The sequence below is a fragment of the Macrotis lagotis genome, chromosome 4 (assembly GCF_037893015.1).
Source record: "Macrotis lagotis isolate mMagLag1 chromosome 4, bilby.v1.9.chrom.fasta, whole genome shotgun sequence".
Taxonomy (NCBI): Eukaryota; Metazoa; Chordata; class Mammalia; order Peramelemorphia; family Peramelidae; genus Macrotis; species Macrotis lagotis.
The window spans coordinates 260,398,329-260,420,640 of NC_133661.1; the positions used below are offsets into that span (position 1 = coordinate 260,398,329).

At 35.0% G+C, this 22,312-nt stretch overlaps 1 protein-coding gene and 1 non-coding gene across 3 annotated transcripts in view; one reads left to right on the top strand and one right to left on the bottom strand.

Annotated features, from left to right (window-relative positions):
* Positions 1-22,312, bottom strand: part of ARMH4 (armadillo like helical domain containing 4) — a 156,089-nt gene that overhangs the window by 91,366 nt on the left and 42,411 nt on the right. For both annotated transcript variants that reach the window (XM_074235900.1, XM_074235901.1), the window contains exon 5: positions 2,604-2,849. In XM_074235900.1, the coding sequence (XP_074092001.1) occupies positions 2,604-2,849 (246 nt within the window). The remainder of the gene's footprint in view (positions 1-2,603; positions 2,850-22,312) is intronic.
* Positions 17,443-17,549, top strand: LOC141523238 (U6 spliceosomal RNA). The gene has a single exon (XR_012478423.1). It is a non-coding gene; the product is annotated as a U6 spliceosomal RNA (small nuclear RNA).

The window sequence follows — 22,312 nt, forward strand, 5'->3', positions numbered from 1 at the left end:
CATTCAAAACTGTGATATTCACTATTTTATAGCTAGAAAGTTCTTGACTTGCTGACAAGCAAATGAAATGTCTGATGACTACAGGACACAAGCTCAAAATTTCCTCAATTTTAATACTGAAGATTCCCAGAGTCACATAATTAAATCCAGAGGCAATTGAGGTTTTTTTAAGTATAAAGCAGAAACAATTATAAGACTTAAAATTCATGTCCCCCATGTCAGCAATTCTTTCCCTCCTCTTCTACAAGTCCTTATTTCTTTGGTTTTCTTCAAGTTCTACCTAAGTCCTACCTTTTGCAAAAAAGCCTTTCTCAATCCTCCTTAATGTTACTTCAATACCAACCCCAATTTATTCTTTCTATATCTTGTTTTTGTTCCCCATTAGACAGTAAGCTCCTAGAGGACAGGAAATTTTTTTTGCCATTTTCTTCATATTCCCAGTGCATAATACAGACTCTGGCACACAGGAGGTACTTAAAAATTCAGATGATAATTTAATCTATTGAAGAAATATCTGGGTTCAAATCTCACCTATAGTTTTTACTAACTAAATGATCATAGGCATATCATTTAACCTTTCTGAGCCTCAGTTTTCTCATCTCTAAAATAGGGATGATGATAACAGTGATACCCATCTCACAGGGATGTTTTGGGATAAATGACTTAAAGAACATAGTGCTAAAGGTGCTAAATAATTGTCAGTCATTGTTATTATTCTTATTATTAGTCCACAGAGACTGTAGATAGACTTGAGAGATAGAATAAGAAACTTAATTTTTGTGCCTGCATAGTTAGCCTCAGAATATGCTAACTGAACTTTACCAGTTATTTCCTAATCCTGGGATTATACAAAACTCTCCTGCAAAATGTTACTGCCAATCTTCATTTGAGTTTGCAGGCCCCTAGATTTTAAAATCAGCAGAGGTTTCACAGATCCTACCAAGCTGTCAAGATTTAATGGGTCAAAATAATCTATTGTCTGTAATCCAAGGAACAAGGTAGCTAAAATTGGAAAAGATGATCCTCAGATGATTGAGAATAATAACGTGATGATTTTTTTTCAGGGAATCATATAACCCTTCTTCCACCCAAGCCCAGGGCAGTTTTGGCAAAGGACAGCTCAGAGAGTTGTATGCTGCATAAGCAGAAAAAAAGGCATGACTCCTGAATGGATGGAAGAAGTATCTTAGAAACTTCACAAGTGGAGAATAGACCTGCTCAACTACTTGTAAACACATTTAGAGAGAGAAACTCTAGGGAAACAACTGAAAGAGAGCGAGAGAGATAAAGCACAAACTTTTGATTGGGATACTGGAGCCCTTACAGTCTCAGACTATAAAGGAAACAAACCACCATCATGCCCTTTAGCCTAAAGCGATTGCAATTCTAGAGATTGCCCAGATTAGCCATTCTCTGGATGAGATCATTCTGTCTCTCCTGGTTTGAGTTGAAATCTTACCTCATCTATCTTAAAGGGCAGAGTTCATTTACTCTTTTGTATTCTTTGGCAGTTCTAATATGCAAAACTTTCCTGATTTCTGTTTGCCATTTTTCTAGGAGAAATTAGTTTGTTCACTATTTGTTCTTTGTTCTGGTCTTTTGTTTAATCAGAGTTTGGTAGAAAGGGGTAACTATAAACTAAAGGCTACCCTTTTTCTTAATAGAAATCAAGAAAATGGCTCTAGAATGCCTCTAAAAAAAAGAGCTATTTAAGGGATTTATTTATGTCCAGCCTGATACCCTTCCTGGAAAATTTAGGGAAATTAGCCCAGCCCTGGCATTCCCTGATATTGCATTTTCCTCTCCCCTCCAGTAGAGTGAAGGAGGAAGCAGGTAGATTATAATGCTGTCTGGCAGCAAAGTCACACGAGACAGGGCAGAAGTGAGATTAAATTTGCAATGAACACTAGCTCTTTATTTAGGAATTTTAGGTTTGTGATCTGAAGCAATCAAAATTATACCCTCACCAATGAAATTATGAACATGAAATAACCAACCCTACTGTCATCAACAAACTCCACATAAAGTTAGCTTCATTAACAAAATTTCCTACAACAAAAGTGATGACTAACCAGTGTTTGATGGTAAAAACACCAAATTAACTTTCATCTCATAAAAAGCAGCCAAAATGATTGGGGAGATTCAGTAGGAGTCAATCAGAGCAATAATTTTCTATACCCCAACCTGTTCCACTATTACATATCAAAAAACATTCATCACAAGGTCCCTTTAAAATAAATACCAGTGAATTCCAGCAGATATGAGATCAATTAAGAAATTATTTTCCCTACCTCTTCCACAAGATTTTTTTTCTCCTGAAATCTTTCTGTGTGGAAAGGTTGAATGGAATGCTCTCTGGATTTCAGATAAGTCATCAATTGGTAGGATAAGGAAAGCAATGTCGATTTAAGTCAGAACACACACACACACACACACACACACACACACACACACACACACACACACACACACAAAGAAAGTTTTCTCCAAATGTGCTGCTATTTATTGATCAATCCAGTTCAAAATATTTGCCTTTTCATTTACGATTAATATAAAAGGGAGGGATGTCATTCAAACAGAGAAGATGTAGAAGTTGCTCTTACCAAGGCCTTGATTCTGTTGTTCCCATTCAATAGCATCTGGAACCTGATATGACACTCCTTCCAAAGGTTCCAAGTTACCTCTGTCTAACCTGGGCTCTTGGGAAGTAATACCAGGGAGAGTCAACCCAGGCAGCTCAGTGTCACCCTCCATGCTTTCATCCAAGGAATCTTCATCTTTATCTTCCTCTTCTTCTTCTTCTTCCTCCTCTTCCTCCTCCACTTCTTCATCCTCATCTTCCTCTCCCTCTAGAAAGAAAGAAGTCAAAACAAAACACCATTAAGTAATATGAATGTTTTATCATTGTCTAGCTACTATAAAATAATGATATGTCATTTTTTTAAAAAAAATTACTCATAAACCACCAAATATCTTATATTTTAATCCTATCATATTACAGTTATGTTAGTAAAAATTATCACAGCAATTCTCAGTATCAAAATGAAAGTCCTAAGGAACTAAGTGCCAGGATAATCTGAAATGTAATTTAAAAGATTTTTAAGGGTCCCTGGCAAAAAAAAACAGTATGTTGTGGTCAATGAAAATTTGCATTGGTATGAGAACACTTGATATTTACTACCTGTGTGTTTCTAGGTAAGTTTTCTCTGAATCTGTTTCTTCATCTATAAAATGGGGGTTATAATACCATCCCTACCAACAGGATTGTTGGAAGAAAACTCATAACTGTAAGGTATTTTATTAATGTTCTTACAAAAGGTAAAAATAATAGGGGTTTTTATATTAAGTGAAATAGTAAAAAAAGCATAAAAACAATACATTATCAAAATTTTTAATGAAATCGCAACAAAACTAAATCAAATACAATGAATGATATGATGCTACCTCTTCTAGATCATCATTTATATTCTACCCATTAACTGTTCTATACAAGTCTTCTTCTATCCTTTCTCAACACTCTTTCTTGGTGACTTCATCAGTTCTTAAGAATTCCATTAATATCTCTCTGCAGATAACTTCCAAACTTATATCTGGAAGTCCAGTGCTTAGAACAGTTTCTGGAACTTGGTAGGCATATAATAAATGTTTACTGACTTACCTATACAACCAGTATGATCTCTTTCTACATCATCAATTACCTATTAACCATTTACAACAGGATGATCCATGGACATCTCAACTCCAATATGTCCAGGACAGAGTTCATTATCTTTCTCCCAAAGTCAATCCTTCTTTCAAACTTCTCAACTTCTCTTTAGAAGGTGATAGGATCATCTCTTAAAAAAGGAAAAAGGACCTATATGTACAAAAATAATTAGAGCTGAGTTTTTTGGTGTCAAAAAATGGAAATTGAAGGAATGCCTATCAATTAAGGAATGGCTGAACAAGTTCTGTTATATGAATGTAATGGAATACTATTGTACTATGAGAAATGATGAGCAGGCAAATTTCAATAAAACCTGGAAACACTTATTAGAACTGATGTTGAGTGAAGTGAGTAGAACCAGGAGAACATTATACACAATAATAGCAACATTATGTGACAGACCTAACTTTTCCCAATAATATAATGATCTAAGACAATCCCAAGAGAATCATGACAGAAAATGCTAGCCACAGTCAGGAAAAAAAAAACTATGGAATCTGAAAGCAGATCAAAGCATATCATTTCCTCTTTTGTTTTTTTTGGTCCTCTCCTTTTATTCTGTTTCATCATTCACAACATGACCAATGCAGAGATATATTTAACAAGAATGCACATGAATAACCTATATCAGATTGCTTGTCATTTTGGGGGGAATGAGGGGAGGGAGAGAGGAAGAAAAATTTGAAACTCAAAATCTTATAAAAAATGAATGTTGAAAACTATCTTTACATGTAATTGAAAAAAAATAAAATACTATTTACAAAAGAAAAAGAAATCATTATTCTTCCAAGCACCCAAATTCACAATCTCAAAGTCAAGGAAAAATATTGCAAATAGCCAGAAAGAACAATTCAGGGATCCAGTTAGGAACACACAAGATTTAGCAGCTTTCAGGGAGGCTAGGTAGCATAGTGGATAAAGCACCAGCCCTGGAGTCAGGAGTACCTGGGTTCAAATCCGGTCTCAGTCACTTAATAATTACCTAGCTGTGTGGCCTTGGGCAAGCCACTTAACCCCACTGCCTTGCAAAAGCCTAAAAAAATACATATATATGTGTGTGTGTGTGTGTGTGTGTGTGTGTATATGAAACCTCCCTAAGAGAAGGGCATGCCTGGTTTGCTTCTACTTGCAATCCCCCATACTGTGCAGTGGTTGACTTCTAATAAGTGCTTATTAAGATTTAACAGCTTTCATTTTAAAGGAATAGAGAGTTTGGAATATGATTTTTGGAATACAAAGGTACCAGAATTACAAAACAAAATAACCTACCCAGCAAAAAATGAGTATAATCCTTTGAAGGGAAATAGACATTTAATTAAATAAGGATTTCCAAGCATTCCTGAGGAAAAAAAACAGAATTTAATAGGAAAATTTGACATTCAAATAAAGGACTCAAGAGAAGTATAAAGAGGTAAACATGAAAGAGCAATCATAAAGTATTCAATAAAGTTAAACTATTTACATTTGTATATGGAAAAATGATACTCCTAAGAACTTTATCATTTTTAGGATAGTCAGAAGCATGGCTGTGAGTCCAAAAATGTAGGGATGAGAAAAAAGGATGCACTAGATGAAGGGAGAAGAGAGAAGTAGAGTGGCGAAAATGTTCTCATATAAAAAAGGGGTACTAGGATAACTTTTATAGTGGGGGGGGAAGGGAAGGATGGCAGGCAATGCTTAAAATTCACTCTCATTGGAATTGTTTCAAAGAGGGAAGAGTGTATTAGCATACTCATTTAGGCATAGAAATCGATCACACCCAATAGAGAAATAGGAAGGGAAAAGGAAAAAAGGAATCAATAAAGGAGAGGGTAGATTGTAGAAGGCTGCAGTCAGAAGCAAGATAGACTATTGAGAAGGAACAAGATAAAAAGAAACAGAGAAGAATAAACAGGAAAATGGGAGGATGGAAATGCATAAAGTGAATGTACAATAACTGTGAATGGGAATGAAATGAGCTAACTCACAGAACAGAAGCAAATAGCAGAGTGGATTGGAAACCAGAATCCAACAATATGCTGAATATTAGGAAAATATACTTGGGAAAGAACAAAGGTAAAAAAGAAGGCCTGGAGCAGAGTCTAGAATATTTCAGCTAAAGTGAAGAGGATAGGGGTGACAATTATGATCTCAGTCAAAGCAAAAGCAAAAATAGATCTAATTGAATGAGATAATGAGAGAAATTACATTTTTACTAAAAGCTATAATAAACTATGAAGTAATATCAAAAACTTTTATAGCAAGTTTCTCTAATAAAGATCATATAGGGAACTGAGTCAAAGGTATAAGAATAAGAACTATTCCCCAATTGATAAATGGTCAAAGGATTTGAACAGGCAGTTTTCAGAAAAAAGAAATCAAACTATCTATAATCATGAAAAAATGCTATAAATCAGCTCTGATTAAAGAAAGGCAAATTAAAACCACTCTGAGGCACCACCTCATAACTATCACAAGCAGAAATAACAAATGCTGAAGGGGATAAGAAAAATGAGTATATTAATCAAAAACAATTTTTAAAGATTTATGATGGAAAATACCATCCATATCCAGAGAAATAACTGTGGAATTTAATGAAGTTCAAAGCTTATTATCTTCAATTTTTAAAAGTTGTCTTGTGCAAAACCACTGTAATCAAGATCAAAAAAAAATGTAGTAAACTGGGAAACAATTTTTGCAACTAGTATTTCTGACAAAGGACTCATTTCTAAAATATACAGAGAACTGAGTCATATTTTTAAAACAAAAAGTGATTCCCCAATTGACAAATAGCCAAAGGATATCAAAGGCAATTTACAGATGAGGAAATCAAAGCAATCCATAGTCATTTGAAAAATTGCTCTAAATCACTACTTATTAGAGAAATACAAATTAAAGCATCTCTGAGGTATCACCTCACACCTCTCAGACTGGCCAATATGACCAGAAAGGACAATGATCAATTTTGGAAGGGATGTGGGAAATCTGGGACACTAATACATTGTTGGTGGAGCTGTGAACTCATTCAAACTTTCTGGAGAACAATTTGGAATTACACCCAAAAGGCAAAAAAAATGTTCATACCCTTTGATCCAGCAATACCACTACTGGGTCTATACCCTGAAGAGATGCTGGAAAAGGGTAAAAATATCATATGTACAAAGATATTCATAGCAACCCTGTTTGTGGAGGCAAAGAATTGGAAATTAAGTGAATGTCTTTCAATTGGGGAATGGCTTAGCAAACTGTGGTATATGTATGTCATGGAACACTATTGTTCTATTAAAAACCAGGAGGGATGGGAATTCAAGGAAGCATGGAAGGATTTGCATGAACTGATGCTGAGCGAGATGAGTAGAAACAGAACACTGTAAACCCTTACAGCAACATGGGGGTGATGGTCAACCTTAATGGACTTGCTCATTCTAACAGTGCAACAATCAGGCACAATTTTGGGGTATCTATGATGGAGAATACCATTTGTATCCACAGAAAGAATTGTGGAGTTTGAACAAAGACCAAAGACTGTTACCTTTAATTTAAAAAAAACACGTTATCTTATTATGTAATTTTGCTGCCTCTTATACTTTATGTTTCTTCCTTAAGGATATGATTTCTCTCTCATTACATTCAACTTAGATCAATGCATGCCATGGAAACAATGTAAGGACTAACAGACTGTCTTCTGTGGGGTGTGCGGGGAGGGAAACAAGATTAGGGGGAAAATTGTAAAATTCAAAATAAATAAAATCTTTCTTTAAAAAAATTGCCTTGTATATTCTGTCCTTTTTTCTCTCTCTCATGTTTTCTTTCTTCTGTTTGGATTTGATTCTTCTCTAACAATCAATATGGATATATTGTTTAGCATAATTATAAATGTAGAGCCAAAAGAAGGAAGGGAGGGAGAAAAATGTAGAACTCAAAGCTTGCAAAAAAATGATTGGCAAAAACTACCATTGCACATAGTTGGAAAAACAAATATTTTTTAAAAAGAAAATGAGTTCATTAATGAATTGTTGGTGTAGTAATGAACTGATCCAATAATTCTGGAACACAATCTGGAACTCTGAACAAAGAGTTATAAAATTGTGCATACCCTTTGATCCAGCAAAATTACTACTAGAACTATAGCCCAAAATGATCAATGTACCTATATGCCAAAAATGTTTATAGCACTTCTTTTTGCAGAGTCAAAGAATTGGAAACTAATGAAATGCTCATTGGGAATGGTTGAATAAACTGTGACATGATTGTGAGAGTACTATTGTGCTATAAAAAATGATGAGTGGTGTGGTTTCAGAAAAAATATGACAAAATTTATATGAACTGATGCAAAGTGAAGTGAGAAGAACCAGAAGGCCATGTGAACAGTAATAGCAATGATCAACTGTGAAGGACTTAGCTATACTAATCCAAGACAATTTCATAGGACTCATGATGAAAAAATTCTTTCCACCTCCAGAGAGAGAGAGAACTGATGAATTCTGTGTACATATTATAATTTTCTCATTTGGGATTTTTTTAACTTTTTTGGCAATATGGCTAATATGGAAATGTTTTGCCTGATTTCATTTGCAAAAATAATTAGTATTTGCCTTTTCATTAGATGAAGGAAGGTTAAGAGGGAGATAGGAAATCTGGAATTCAAAATTTTAGAAAGATATTAAAAAGTAAGTATATGAATAATAGATCTAATTATATCTAATCTATGTGATCCAGGAAGGAGACACTCTCTATTTCAACTAGCCAACATACAACAAGACCTAAGAGATAGCACACTGACATATACAATTTATGCTTCCAGTAAGATGATAGGATGAATGAAATATCAAATACGTCTAGTCACAGAAATAATTATTGAGGGATGTGCTCAGTAATTCTCAGGGATGTATTTATCTCTCAAAAAAAGAGAAATGTTCCATTTCAAATGGTACAGGGAAAATGTCAAGATAAATTTGGATTCTTTCTTTCCTTCTCTAAGCTGTTTTCTCTATCTCATTGTTTTCTGACAGCCTCTCATGGCAGTTATTTTATTGTCATAAAACTTTGTGTACTTTGAATTTGTGCAATATCTTTCTGTTAAGGAGTACAAAGCATGACATAGCAATAATATTTCCAAATCACATTGTGAGGTACATATATAGGTAGGTAGATAGACCCAGGGTTATATTATCATCATTTCATGTAAAATATATTAACAGATTATATGACTGACTTCAACCTACATGTATTTCAACAGGAACTAAAACTGAATCAAAGAAGTTTATCCTCTGTTTAGTCTAGTGTTTCTGTGTTTCAGAAGTTGGAAAAACCCCTCTGCAGATTGTAGTTTGCCAACCCCAGAATGGATCATATTCCTTTCTTTAATCATTTCTGAGTAATTTAAAATTTCTGGCTGGAGTTGATAGATCCAAGAGATTTAATCTACCTGGAGATAACTAGATTCAGTCCCATTAACATAAAGAGAAAAGGGAAGAGAGCAATACATAGTGACTACTAAGTATCAGACACTGTGCTAAGTGACTTGCCCATATTATCTCATTTGATCCTCACAATAATCTGGGAGGTAGGTGCAGTTATTATCCCCATTTTATAATTTTTATTTATAAATTTTATTTTATTTTATTCCAAATATGCAAGGATAGTTTTCATTATTCATATTTTTGTTAGCTTTTGATATTTTTCTATCTCCCTCCCTTGTGAGTTCCACATTATCCTCCCTCCCCGTGACAACAAGGAAATTAATCCTGTTTAACACATTTCCATATTAGTCATGTTATAAAAGAAGAATCAGAACCAAAGGAGAAAAACAATGAGAAAGAAAAGCCATAAAACAATTTTTGAAAAATGAAAATAGTATGCTTTTGTCTGCATTCAGATTCCATAGGTTTTTCTCTGGATATAGATGGCATTTTCCATTACAAGCCTTTTAGAACTGATTATCCTTGAAGCTGATCATCATTCAATGCTACAGTTAATGTTACAACAGTTCTCCTGGTTCTGCTCACTTCACTTAACATAAGTTAATGCAAGTCTTTCTAGGATTTTTCTGAAGACTGCCCACTCATGATTTCTTATAGAATGATAGTATTCTATCACATTCATATACCACAATTTGTTCAGTAATTCTCCAATTTATGAGCATCCCCTCAATTTCCAGTTCTTTGCCACTACTGCTGTAAATATTTTTGCATATGTGGATCTTTATCCCTTTTTTAGACCTAGTAGTGGTATTGCTGGATCAAATGTATGCACAGTTTTATAGGCCTTTGGGTCTAGTTCCAAAATGCTCTCCAGAATGGTTGGATCAGTGCACAACTCTATCACCAGGGCATTAGTGTCCCAGTTTTCTCACATCCCCTCCAACATTGTTCATTTTCCTTTTTAGTCAGTTTAGTCAATCTGATAGGCATGAAGTGGTACCTCAGAATTGTTTTAATTCACATTTCTCTAACTGTATAGATTTAGTGTTTTTATATGACTATAGATAGATTTAATTTCTTCATCTGAAAACTGTTCATATCCTTTGACAATAATCAATTAGCAAATGACTTTCATTCTTATAAATTTGTCTCAGTTCTCTATATATATTTTAGAAACAAATACTTATCAGCCACATTAGCTGTGAAAATTGTTTCCCAGCTTTCTACATTCCTTCTTATCTTGGTTGCATTGGTTTTATTTGTGTAAAAACTTTTTAATTTGATGTAATCTGAATTATCCATTTTTCATTTTATAATGTTTTATATCTCTTGTTTGGTCATAAACTCCTCCTCTCTTCATAGATCTGACAGATAAACTATTCCTTGTTCTCCTAAATGGCTTATGGTATCACTCTTGATGTCTAAATCATGCACCCATTCTGACCTTATCTTGGTATAGTTCCCCATTATAAAATGAGACAACTGAGACTAAAGTTAAGTAACTTGCCCGGGATCACACAACTGGTAAGTGCCTGAGATTGGTTTTGAACTCAAGTCTCCCTGACTCCAAGTTTAATGCTCTATACACTGTGCTGCCTAGCTGAACATAGGAACCTAATTAAATGCATGGGGGAGAGAGGAGAAGCATTCTCTGGATATAGCCAAAAAAGGCCACAATCAGTTATAAATTTCATTTCTTAATTTATATCTAGATGCTTCTTGTCCAGTTTTCACTCACATATTCTCCACAACTAAGAACTACAAAAAAGTCCTTATGGATTTGAAAAACTGCTGTCATATTGACATTTTTTGTAATTTCTTCCTAATTATATGAATAAAAAGTTTCTGAGACATGTCATTCCAACAAAAAGATTAAGTGCAATTTTCTAAAATTCTTTCTTCTGATAAGGTTGCCTCTCTATCTACTGCTTACTTGCTTACTCAGATACTTCCACCCCACTGTCCCACTTCATATCAGCCACCTTTTTCACTGTTCTCTCTGGAACTCCCACTTTATAATTAAACTTCCTTCATTTTAGACTTTTTTTTTTTACCTCAAGCTCTTTTTAACTTATAGTTATCACTGAAACCAGAGCCTCCCGGACGTCACTGCTTCTCATGCTTTCTTTTTCCAGCATTCATAAAACCTTCTCTCATATTTGATGACTCACTAGATCCTGGAAGGGATTGCCATACTCCTTGTTCCCATCGTCATAATCTGGAAAAGGCAATGAAAAATTTTCCAATTCCCTCTACATCAGCAACCACAATCTTTCCTCCTTTGAGTTTTACACTCTCCAAATTTATCACCCAAGCAAGATCCTGGAGACTATTAGCTACTAACTCCCAGATCTTTCTTTCTCTTTTCAGTGTCTGGCTCACAAGATCAATGCCTGACTCACCCTCTCTACCCAGTTCCTGACCTCAATCATACTAAGGGATTTCAGCAAATTTGTTGATATTCCTTCAAAGATTCTAATTTCCCATTTCTCCGTCTGCTCAATTCCTGCAGCCTACCCCTTCACTCAACTTAATTTATATACAGAAACATTTATAATCTGAGAGAAATTATTATTATTAGTGACTTGGGGAGATTCATATTTCCCCCTTTTTTATGAATCCTTATTTCAAGACCTCAGTCTCTAAAGATTGAACTAACTAACCTTTTCCTCTATCTAGACCCTAACCCAGTGGGACAACCACTGTGAGCAGCCATTATGTTCTGCTTGGGTTTAGTAAAGCATAAATTCTTTGACTAGATTGCACAAGGTTGAGGTTAATTTAAGAGGTAGATGTTCAGGTCCAGTCCTTCACTGCTATATTCATTCTTTCATTAATTGATGGCAGATCAGATATCTTGCCACCTTGGGGAACATGCTACTTCCAGAAGGGCATATAAACTATAAACCTGCTTCCATGATTGTCTTTGGTCAAATGAACATCCTTTTATTAAAATATTGGCATTATTAACAAAATGATTAAATTATCCAGAGATTTTGTCTCTGGAACCTTTTTAAATGCCATACCCCAAAAATGTTCTGTTTTCATGAAAATAATTATTAAATTCTTTCCAATTACAATCTCATATTTCCAAATCTCTCTATGCCTTACTCTTCCTAAAATCTTTTATTCATCTTCCCCATGACATACAATCTCATCATCCTCAATATTTTATGAGATCATCACAAGTCATGCATCTGGGATCGTTATTATCATTACAATTTTATGTCATCTAATTTCAACTGGGCCCTCACTGAAGTAAAGCAATCACTTTACTCCTAAATTTAATCTGCATTTTTGGTTTCCTTCAAGATACAGCTCAAGGACCACCTTGTACATGAAGTGTTTCCTGGATATCTACCTGTTAGTGTACTTCTTGCAAAACTACCTTTTATTCATTTTGTAAATATTATATCTATTCTTATATGTGCCCATATTGTGTTTAATTAATATATAAACTTCATAGGGCAAGGATTTGTCTTTGAATCCTCAGTACTTAGCACACAGTATGAGACATAGTAAGTGCTTCATAAATGCTTATTGACTGCCAGCAGACCATCATTTTATATTCTCATTTGCTTAGTAAAATAAGTTATTAATTTGCTAACAGCTTCTGTCTATTAATTCCCATTAACTCTAGAAAGAAAACCACTCTTTCCATCAGTCCATCATTTTTTCTTTGCTAAAGTTAAAATTAAATCATAACTAAATTTCAAGTGGGAAAAGGGAACAAAGAAAGAAAGCAGGGGAGACAAAATTTAACAGTGAATTTATTAGTCTTTCAGTGACTTTTCTGGTAATGACAGCAAGTCAAGCAGTACCTTTTCTAAACATGAATTTTTGGAATTTTTTCAAAGAAGGAAAAGTAATTACAACAAATCCATTTCCTCTCAAAAAAAAAAGCAATCCCAGCACTGGATTTACTTCTCAGGTAGACTTTGAAGGAAATAAAATTCTCAGACATCAAATCATAAACAAGATGTGGAAGTCAGAAGATAAAAGTAAGTTTTAGAAATTACTCATTCTTCATAGAAATTCACCTAAGAAACTGGAGATTTTGATTAAGCATAGTCATCAATTAGAAATGTTTTTAGCCTTGAGTATGTAATGTGATTCTCCACCAGATGGCCCTCAGGATGGACCCAGTAACCTAAGAACTTTTGAAATAGCTACTACAAAATGTCATCCACTCAATAGCTAATTTATTGAAATGAAATAAGATTAAAATATCTAATTGTTTAGTCTCCTATAGATTTTCATTATACTATATATCCTTGGGCAAGTCACTTCACCCCATTGCCTTACAAAAAGAAAAAAAATTAATATTCATTTTTTAAAATTTTGAGTTCCAAATTCTCTTCCCTTTTCTCTCCCATGAGAAAGTAAACAATTGGATTTGAATAATACATACCAAATCATGCAAAATATTTCCATATTGCAAAAGAAAATACAGGAAAACATGAGAAAAATAAAGTTTAAAAAATATGCTTGCTCTGCATTCAGTCTCCATCAGTTCTTTCTCTAGAGATAGGTAGCAGTTTTCATCATAAATCTGTCATAATTTTCTCAAATCATTGTACTGATCAGAATGTCTGAGTCATTCACATTGATCATCATACACTATTGCTGTTAAGTATACAATGTTCTCCTGCTTCTCCTCTTCACTTTGCATTAGTTCATATAAGTCTTCCCAGATTTTTCTGAAACCATCTTGCTCGCTCATCATCTCATATAATACAGTTCTATTTCATCAAAATCGTATACCACAACATGTTCAGTCAGTCCCCAATAAATGAGGATCCTTTATTTCTAATTCTTTGCCATCACAAAAAAGTAGTTATAAATTTGAAAATATAGGTTCTTTATAATAAAAATGACAATTCTATCAAAATTAAACTATTTGTTTAGTGCCCTACCAATCAAAATTCCAAAAAATTACTTCAATGAGTTAGAAAAAATAGTAAGCAAATTCATATGGACAAATAAAAAGTCGAGAATCTCCAGGGATTTAATAAAAAAAAGTGCAAAAGAAGATGACTTAGGTGGCACAGTGGATAGAGCACCAGCCCTGGAGTCAGGAGTACCTGAGTCCAAATCCAGCCTCAGACATTTAATTATTACCTAGCTTTGTGGCCTTCTGCAAGCCACTTTAACCCCATTGCCTTGCCAAAAAAAAAAAAAAAAGGAAGATGGCTTAGCCCTACCAGCTCTAAAATTATATTATAAAGTATCAGTCATCAAAACTGTCTGGTATTGGCTAAGAAATAGTGTGGTAGATCAGTGGAATAGACTAGGTGTAATAGCAAGAAACAATTATAGTAATCTGCTGTTGGATAAACCCAAAGAGTTCAGCTATTGGGATAAAAACTCTCTCTTCGATAAAAACTGTTGAGAAAATTGGAAGTTAGTATGGAAGAAACTTGGATTAGACCAACACCTCACACCCTATACCAAGATAAGATCAAAATAGATACAGAATTTAGACATTAAAAAACAATATTATAGGGACGGTTAGGTGGCACAATGGATAGAGCACCGGCCCTGGAGTCAGGAGTACCTAAGTTCAAATGCAGCCTCAGACACTTAATAATTACCTAGCTGTGTGGCCTTGGGCAAGCCACTTAACCCCATTTGCCTTGCAAAAACTAAAAAAAAAAAAAAAAAAAAAAAACAAAACACCAATATTATAAGCAAATTAGAAAATCAAGGAGTAGTTTACCTGTCAGATCTATGGAAAGGGAAGCAGTTTACAACAAGGAAGAGATGGAGAACATCATTAAAAACAAACTAAATAATTCTGATTACATTAAATGTAAAAGCTTTTGCACAGACAAAACCACTGTAACCAAGATCAAAAGAAATGTAGTAAATTGGAAAATGACTAGTATTTCTGACAAAGGACTCATCTCTAAAATATACAAAGAACTGAGTCAATTTTTTTAAAAAAAGACAAGCCAGGGGCGGCTAGGTGGTCTAGTGGATAAAGCACGGGCCTTGGAGTCAGGAGTACCTGGGTTCAAATCCGGTCTCAGACACTTAATAATTACCTAGCTGTGTGGCCTTGGGCAAGCCACTTAACCCCATTTGCCTTGCAAAAACCTCAAAAAAAACAAAAACAAACAAACAAACAAAAAAAGACAAGCCATTCCTCAACAGAAAAATGATCAAATGATATGCAAAGGCAATTTACTGATAAGGAAGTCAAAGTGATCCATAGTCATATGAAAAATTGCTCTAAATCACTGTAAGAGAAATGCAAATAAAAGCATCTCTGAGGTACCACCTCACACTTCTCAGACTGGCCAATATGACCAGAAAGGACAATAATCAATGTTGGAAGGGATGTGGGAAATCTGGGACACTAATAAATTGTTGGTGGAGCTGTGAACTCATTCAAACTTTCTGGAGAACAATTTGGAATTATGCCCAAAGGGCAATAAAAATGTGTATATCCTTTGATCCAGCAATACCACTACTGGGATTATACCCTGAAGAGATTATGAAAAAGGGTAAAAATATCACCTATACAAAAATGTTCATATCAGCTCTGTTTGTGATGGCAAAGAAATGGAAACTGAGGGAATGTCCATCAATTGGGGAATGGTTTAACAAACTGTGGTATATGTATGTGACAGAACACTATTGTTTTATTAGAACCCAGGAGAGATGGGAATACAGGGAAGCCTGGAAGGATTTACATGAACTGATGCTGAGTGAGATGAGCAGAAACAGAACATTGTACACCCTAACAGCCACATGGGAGTGATGATCAACCTTAATGGACATGCTTATCCCAACAGAGCAACAATCAGGCACAATTTTGGGATCTCTGTGATGGAGAATGCCATCTGTATCCTGAGAAAGAATTGTGGAGTTTGAACAAAGATCAAGGACTATTATCTTTAATTTAAGAAAATTGCTGCCTTATTATGTAATTCTGCTATATCTCATACTATATGTTTCTTCCTTAAGGATATGATTTCTCTCTCATCATATTCAACTTAGATCAATCCATACTATGGGAATAATGTAAAGACTAGCAAACTGCCTTCTGTGGGGAGTGTGGGGGAGGGAAGAGAGATTGGGGGAAAAAATTGTAAAACTCAAAATAAATAAAACCTTTCTAAAAAAAAGAAAAGAAAATATAGGTTCTTTCACCTCTTTTTAAAAAACTATTTTTAGGATACAGACCTAGTAGTGCTAATACTGAGTCAAAGAGTATGCACAGTTTTATACTCTTTTGAGCAGAGTTCCAAATTTTTCTTCAGAATAGTTGAATCAGAGGGGCGGCTAGAAGATACAGTGGATAGAGCACCAGCCCTGGAGTCAGGAGTATGTGAGTTCAAATCTGGACCCAGACACTTAATAATTACCTAGCTGTGTGGCCTCAGGCAAGCCACTTAACCTCATTGCCTTGCAAAAAATAAAAAATACAAATAAAAAAATAATAATCTCAAAATAGTTGAATCAGGTCATAATTTTACCAGTAATGCATTAATGTCTCAATTTTCCCACATCCCCTTCAACATTCCAACATCAAGCTTAAATTGACCTCTTTATTCCCCCCAGATATTATTCTTAATTAGGATCCTCTGTGGGTCAAAGAGAACAATTCTGTTCATTCCTCCACATAATAATTCTTTAAATATTCAAAGGCACTTATCACATCCCTCTTAAGTCTACTCTTCTCCAGACTAAATATACCCAATTCCTTCAATTAATCTTCCTATTACATAAATTTAAGAAGCTTCATCCTGCTGATTGTCTTCTTCTAAATATTCTTCAACTTAATGTCCTTTTATGTTATGGTACCCAGAACTGAACAAAATATTACAAATAAGGTTGAATATCACAGAAAACAGTGAGACTACCTTTCCCCTTTCTGGAAGCTGTATGTCTCTCTCTTAATGCAACCCAAGAGAGCATTAGGGATTTTGGCTACCATATCACACTACTAGCATCTCAACTACTCAGTGCTGATGGATCCACATTGATTAATGATGGGGACATGATCCTAGAGAAATGGGCTGAACACTTCCATAGTGTTCTTTACAGGCCATCAGTCAATGCAGAAGCCATTGACCATTTACCTCTAGTTTAAATCAATCAGTCTCTAGCTGAAGTTCCAACTGAAGAAGAGGTTTTGAATACCCTTAGGCTCCTTTCAAGTGGTCACACACCTGGTACTGATTCAATTCCAGCTAAGATCTACTAAGTTGGGGGTCCATTGATCATCCAAAAACTGACTGAAATTTTCCAGGTTATATGGTATGAAGAGATTATCCCCTGAGAATTCAATGATGCTTTCATTGTTTGTCTATAAAGAATAAAGGGGTGCTCACTTCAGCAGCACATATACTAAAATTGGAACAATACAGAGAAGATTAGCATGGCCCCTGGGCAAGGATGACATGCAAATTCGTGAAGCATTCCATATTTAAAAAAAATAGGAAAAAAAATAAAGAGTAAAGGGAATAGATTGTCCTGTGACAATCACAGGGGTATTTCTCTTTTAGTCATTATTGGTAAGATTCTTGCCAAAGTCCTTCTCAATAGGCTGATCCTTCACCTAGAAGATCACCTCACTGAGAGCCAGTGTGACTTCAGAAAGGATAGATATGGTGTTTGCTGTCTGAAAACTCCAGGAAAAATGCCAGGAACAGAACAGAGATCTATGTACAACATTTGTATATCTGACCAAGGTCTTTGATACTGTCAGTTGTGAAGGTTTATGGAAAATTGTTAAAATTTGGCTGGCCAGAGAAGTTGATCAGTATTGTACAGCAGTTCCATAATGGCATGCTAGCCCAGGTTCTGGATAGTGGATGATGCTGTCAAGATTTCCCAGTCACTAGTGGAGTGAAACAAGGATGTGTCCTTGCTCCCATACTTTTTAGCATGAAGTTTTCATGTTATCAAATGCCTTCACTGAGGATGAACATGGCCTCAAGGTCAGCTACCACACTGATGGCAAATTCTTCAAATTGAAAAGGTTACAAGCCAAGATCAAATTGAAGGTAGTGTTGGTGCATGATCTTCTGTTTGCAGTGATTGTGCACTCAATGTAACCTCTGAAACTGAGATGCAACAGAGTATGGATCAATTCTCTGCTGCTTGTGCTAATTTTGTTCTAAGAATTAACACCAAGGTGCTCCATTAGCAAGCACCACACTATCATATGTGAAATCATCAATTACAGTAAATGGAGTTTTGAGCACCATGGACAAGTTCACTTACCTTGGCAGTGCTCTTTCCAAAGAGGTACACATTGACAATGAGGTTGATACTCACATTGCCAGAGGTAACTCAATAGTTGGGAGACTCAGAAAGAAAGTATGAGAGAGAAGAGGCATTAGACTGACCACCAAACTGAAGGTCTACAGAGCTGTTGTGCTGACCTCATTGTTATATGCCTATGAAACGTGGACAGTCTACCAGCACCATGTCAGGAAACTCAATTGCTTCCATTTAATTTGTCTTAGAAAGATTCTGAAGATCATCTGACAGGAGAAGATACCCAATACTGACATTCTTTCTCGAGCTAAACAGCCTAGCATTCCAACATTACTACAAAGAGTCCCAACAGATGTGTGCTTGCCAAGAAAACACTATTTTATGAAGAACTCACACAGGACAAGTGCTCACAAGGGGGTCAGAAGAAGCAATAACACTGAAGGTCTCATTGAAAAACTTTAGAATTGACTGTGCATCATAGGAGACACTGGCACAGGACAGCCCAGCATGATATGCCCTCATCAGAAAGGGTGCTGAGCTCTATGAAGAAGGCACAATTGAAGCAGCTCAAAGGAAACATGGCATGTGTAAGTTTAGAATACCTGCCCCAGGTATTCACAAGGACTATTTGTGCCCAACCTGCAGTAGAGCATTCCGAACTCTTATTGGTCTGATCAGTCAGAGTAGGATACACTGCAATTTATCTCAAACATAAAGATGTCATTTTTGGTCTTCTTCAATAATGAAGGACAAGAACCATCCAACTAGCTCATCTTGAGTTTGCCATCTACTTAAACCCTCAGATCTTTTTCAGAACCACTATCTAACCATTTGTAAAGGTGATGTTTTTTTAATCCAAGTATAATACTTGATACTTAGCCTGACTAAATTTCACCCTATTAGATTCAGTCCTATCCTCTAGCCTACAGAGCTTTTCTTTGATCCTCACTCTATTGTCCAATGTGTCAACTATCCCTCCTAGTTTTGTATCATCTGCAGACTTAATGACTGTACCCCTTTTTTATTTAATTTCAGCCTTGGATACTTGCCAATAATTAAATCATTCTTTAGTTCTTTGTCTTTCATGATACAAAGTCAACCAAACAGAACCAAATGAGTGATAATACAAAATAAATAAGGAAATTTTAAATAGCAGATAAAAAACTCAATCACATATAAGAGTCTAAAAAGTGTCAGTCATTAGGTGCTGAAAAGATAAAGGCAACAGCAACTCTCAGGAAGCTTATGTCCTATTGGGGGGAACAAAGTATACACTAAGTATATTCTAAATGTATACAAAGTAAATAATAGAATAAAAATAGAAATATGATAGAAATAGAAAAATAATAGAAAATAAATTAGAAGCAGCAATCAGGGTGGGCAGTGAGAGTCAGAAAACATTGTAGATAGTATAAGTATTCTAATAAGCAAAGGTAAAGCAGTAAGACATTCCAGTCATGGAGGAATATCCAATGCAAAAATGCAGAGACAAGAGATGAAGTGTCATTTATGACTCAAAGGAGTGTGCCAGAACCATCTTTGGAAGAACTGATTGTTAAATTTTCAGTGTGAATATTTACACTTCAGAAATCATCAATCACTATCAATCAAGGCTCAGTTTATATTTTGTTGATTGTCTAAAGTTAAGAAAGTGTTCATAAGTGCCATACTGCTAGGACTGTTCTTTTTGTGAGAAAATACATTTGTTGTAATAGCTTTTTTTTGCATAATGGAACTTGAGAGGACTTAGAAAACTCTTGTTCCTCTCTGAAAAACAAAAAAAAAGCATCTTTAGAAGTAGTGTTGATTGATTACTGTTTGAGGAGTGGATCATACAAGTTGATTGAAGAACAAGTATGTTGGGATTTTATATGTGTATTAAAATTTGTCCAATGAAAAATTAAATAAGTAAATGGAGAAATAGCTTAGCTTTTTTTTTGCAAGGCAATGGGGTTAAGTGGCTTGACCAAGGCCACACAGCTAGGTAATTATTAAGTGTCTGAGGCCGGATTTGAACTCTGGTACTCCTGACTCCAGGGCCAGTGTTCTATCCACTGGGCCACCTAGCCACCCCCCCAAATGGAGAAATATTTAAAAAATCTTTCTGCTATTGTTTCTTTTACTTACCTATGCTCAGTGTTAAATAAAATTGCCATATAATTTCTCCAGTAAAGTACTAATCTGAAGAATCATAATAATGTGTAGGTGATAATAGGTTCTTAATATCTTTTCCAGGAAAATGCAAATGCAGGTAAATTTTACATATATAGAAAGACTTCTCTCCCAAGGCCCAATGGTGCCCTATATGTCTATCATCTGAGGGTTTAGTTAACCTCAGAAAAGTTGAGCAAATAAAATACTCATTTTTAATTCAAATAAAATAAAGAATCTTTCCTCTTATATAGGGGTCACAATCACCCAGAAGTATATTTGAGGCTATTATTCCCACTTGGAGACACTTGCCCCTGAATGGAAATTCCCTTAATGAATTGATTACTGTAGAAAATGCCACTGAAAGGCTAACAAACTCATTGTTAACATATTAATAATGCAAATTAAACTTAAAAGGGTATACTTTTTTCCCCAAAAGAGGGTGGTTGTAAAATACTGTTGAAACATTGAACTCTTCAGGAGTGCAATAGAACTCTCAAGGAATGACATCATCATCAAATAATAACAATAATGATGCTGATGGTGATGGTGATGATGCTAACAATTTTAATGCCTAACTTATTTCCTGCTTGAGTTATTTCAGTTGTTTCCAATTCTTTGTGACCCCATTTGGGGGTTTTCCTAGCAAAGATACTGGACTGGTTTATCATTTCCTTCTCCAATTCATTTTACAAATGAGGAAACTGAGGCAAAAGTTAAGTGACTTGCCCAGGATCATGCAACTAATTGTCTGAGGTTGGATTTAAAATCAGATCTCCCTAACTCCCAGCCCAGGATTCTATCCCCTGTGTCATTCAACTACCCCAAGTTCACCTTATTCAGCTTTATTCAATTTATATATAAATCAAACTGCTAGATGGAGCAATAGGTAGAAATCTGTATTCCAGTCCTTCAGATACAAAATCACTTAACTTATCTCAAGTCCAAAATGTGATAATAATAATATCTACTTCACAGGATTGTTGTGAAGATCAAATGAGATAACATGTAAAATTCTTTGCAAACCTTTAAGCACCATAAAAATGCTAGATATTTATATGTCCCATAGCTATTTCCAGAGCCCCAATGATACATCATTTCTGCTAATATCCTTTTTTGTGTATTCTCATTTCATCTTCTAAAAAAATCTGATTTCTTGGGTGGCTAGGTGGTGCAGTGGATAAAGCACCTGCCCTGGAGTCAGGAGTACCAGGGTTCAAATCCGGTCTCAGACACTTAATAATTACCTAGCTGTGTGGCCTTGGGCAAGCCACTTAACCCCATTTGCCTTGCAAAAACCTAAAAGAAAATCTGATTTCTTGTTGGCACAGGTATCTACTAAAATATCAAAAATATCTTTAATACCTTTATCACCTACTATTATACATTACCAAGGAATCTTGTGTTCCAACAGCTAACTATATATTAACACATTAAACACAAAGGTGGTAAGCCCTTTTAAGAACAATAATCACAGTGATCTTCCTAAATCACAGAGAGGGAATCCATAGTAATAACCCAGGATAAAGTCTTTGACCCCAAGCATTGGAGTACCCCCTTCACAATGAATTAATTTAATTTCTCACATGTCAGAAATCTGTAAGCCTCAGGATAGCACTTGGAACTGCCCGCTACATTAAAAACTAATTCATTGAGTATTATATGTAACTAGAAAAAATCTGAAAGCAGCCAATATAATTGAAAGTGACATAAAAAAGGAATATAAAAATCTCAAAATGACCTTTATGAAATAATGTAAAAGTAGAACTTGAATACTCTAACTACAACCATATGAGAAAAAAAGTGAGAACGAAAGGAC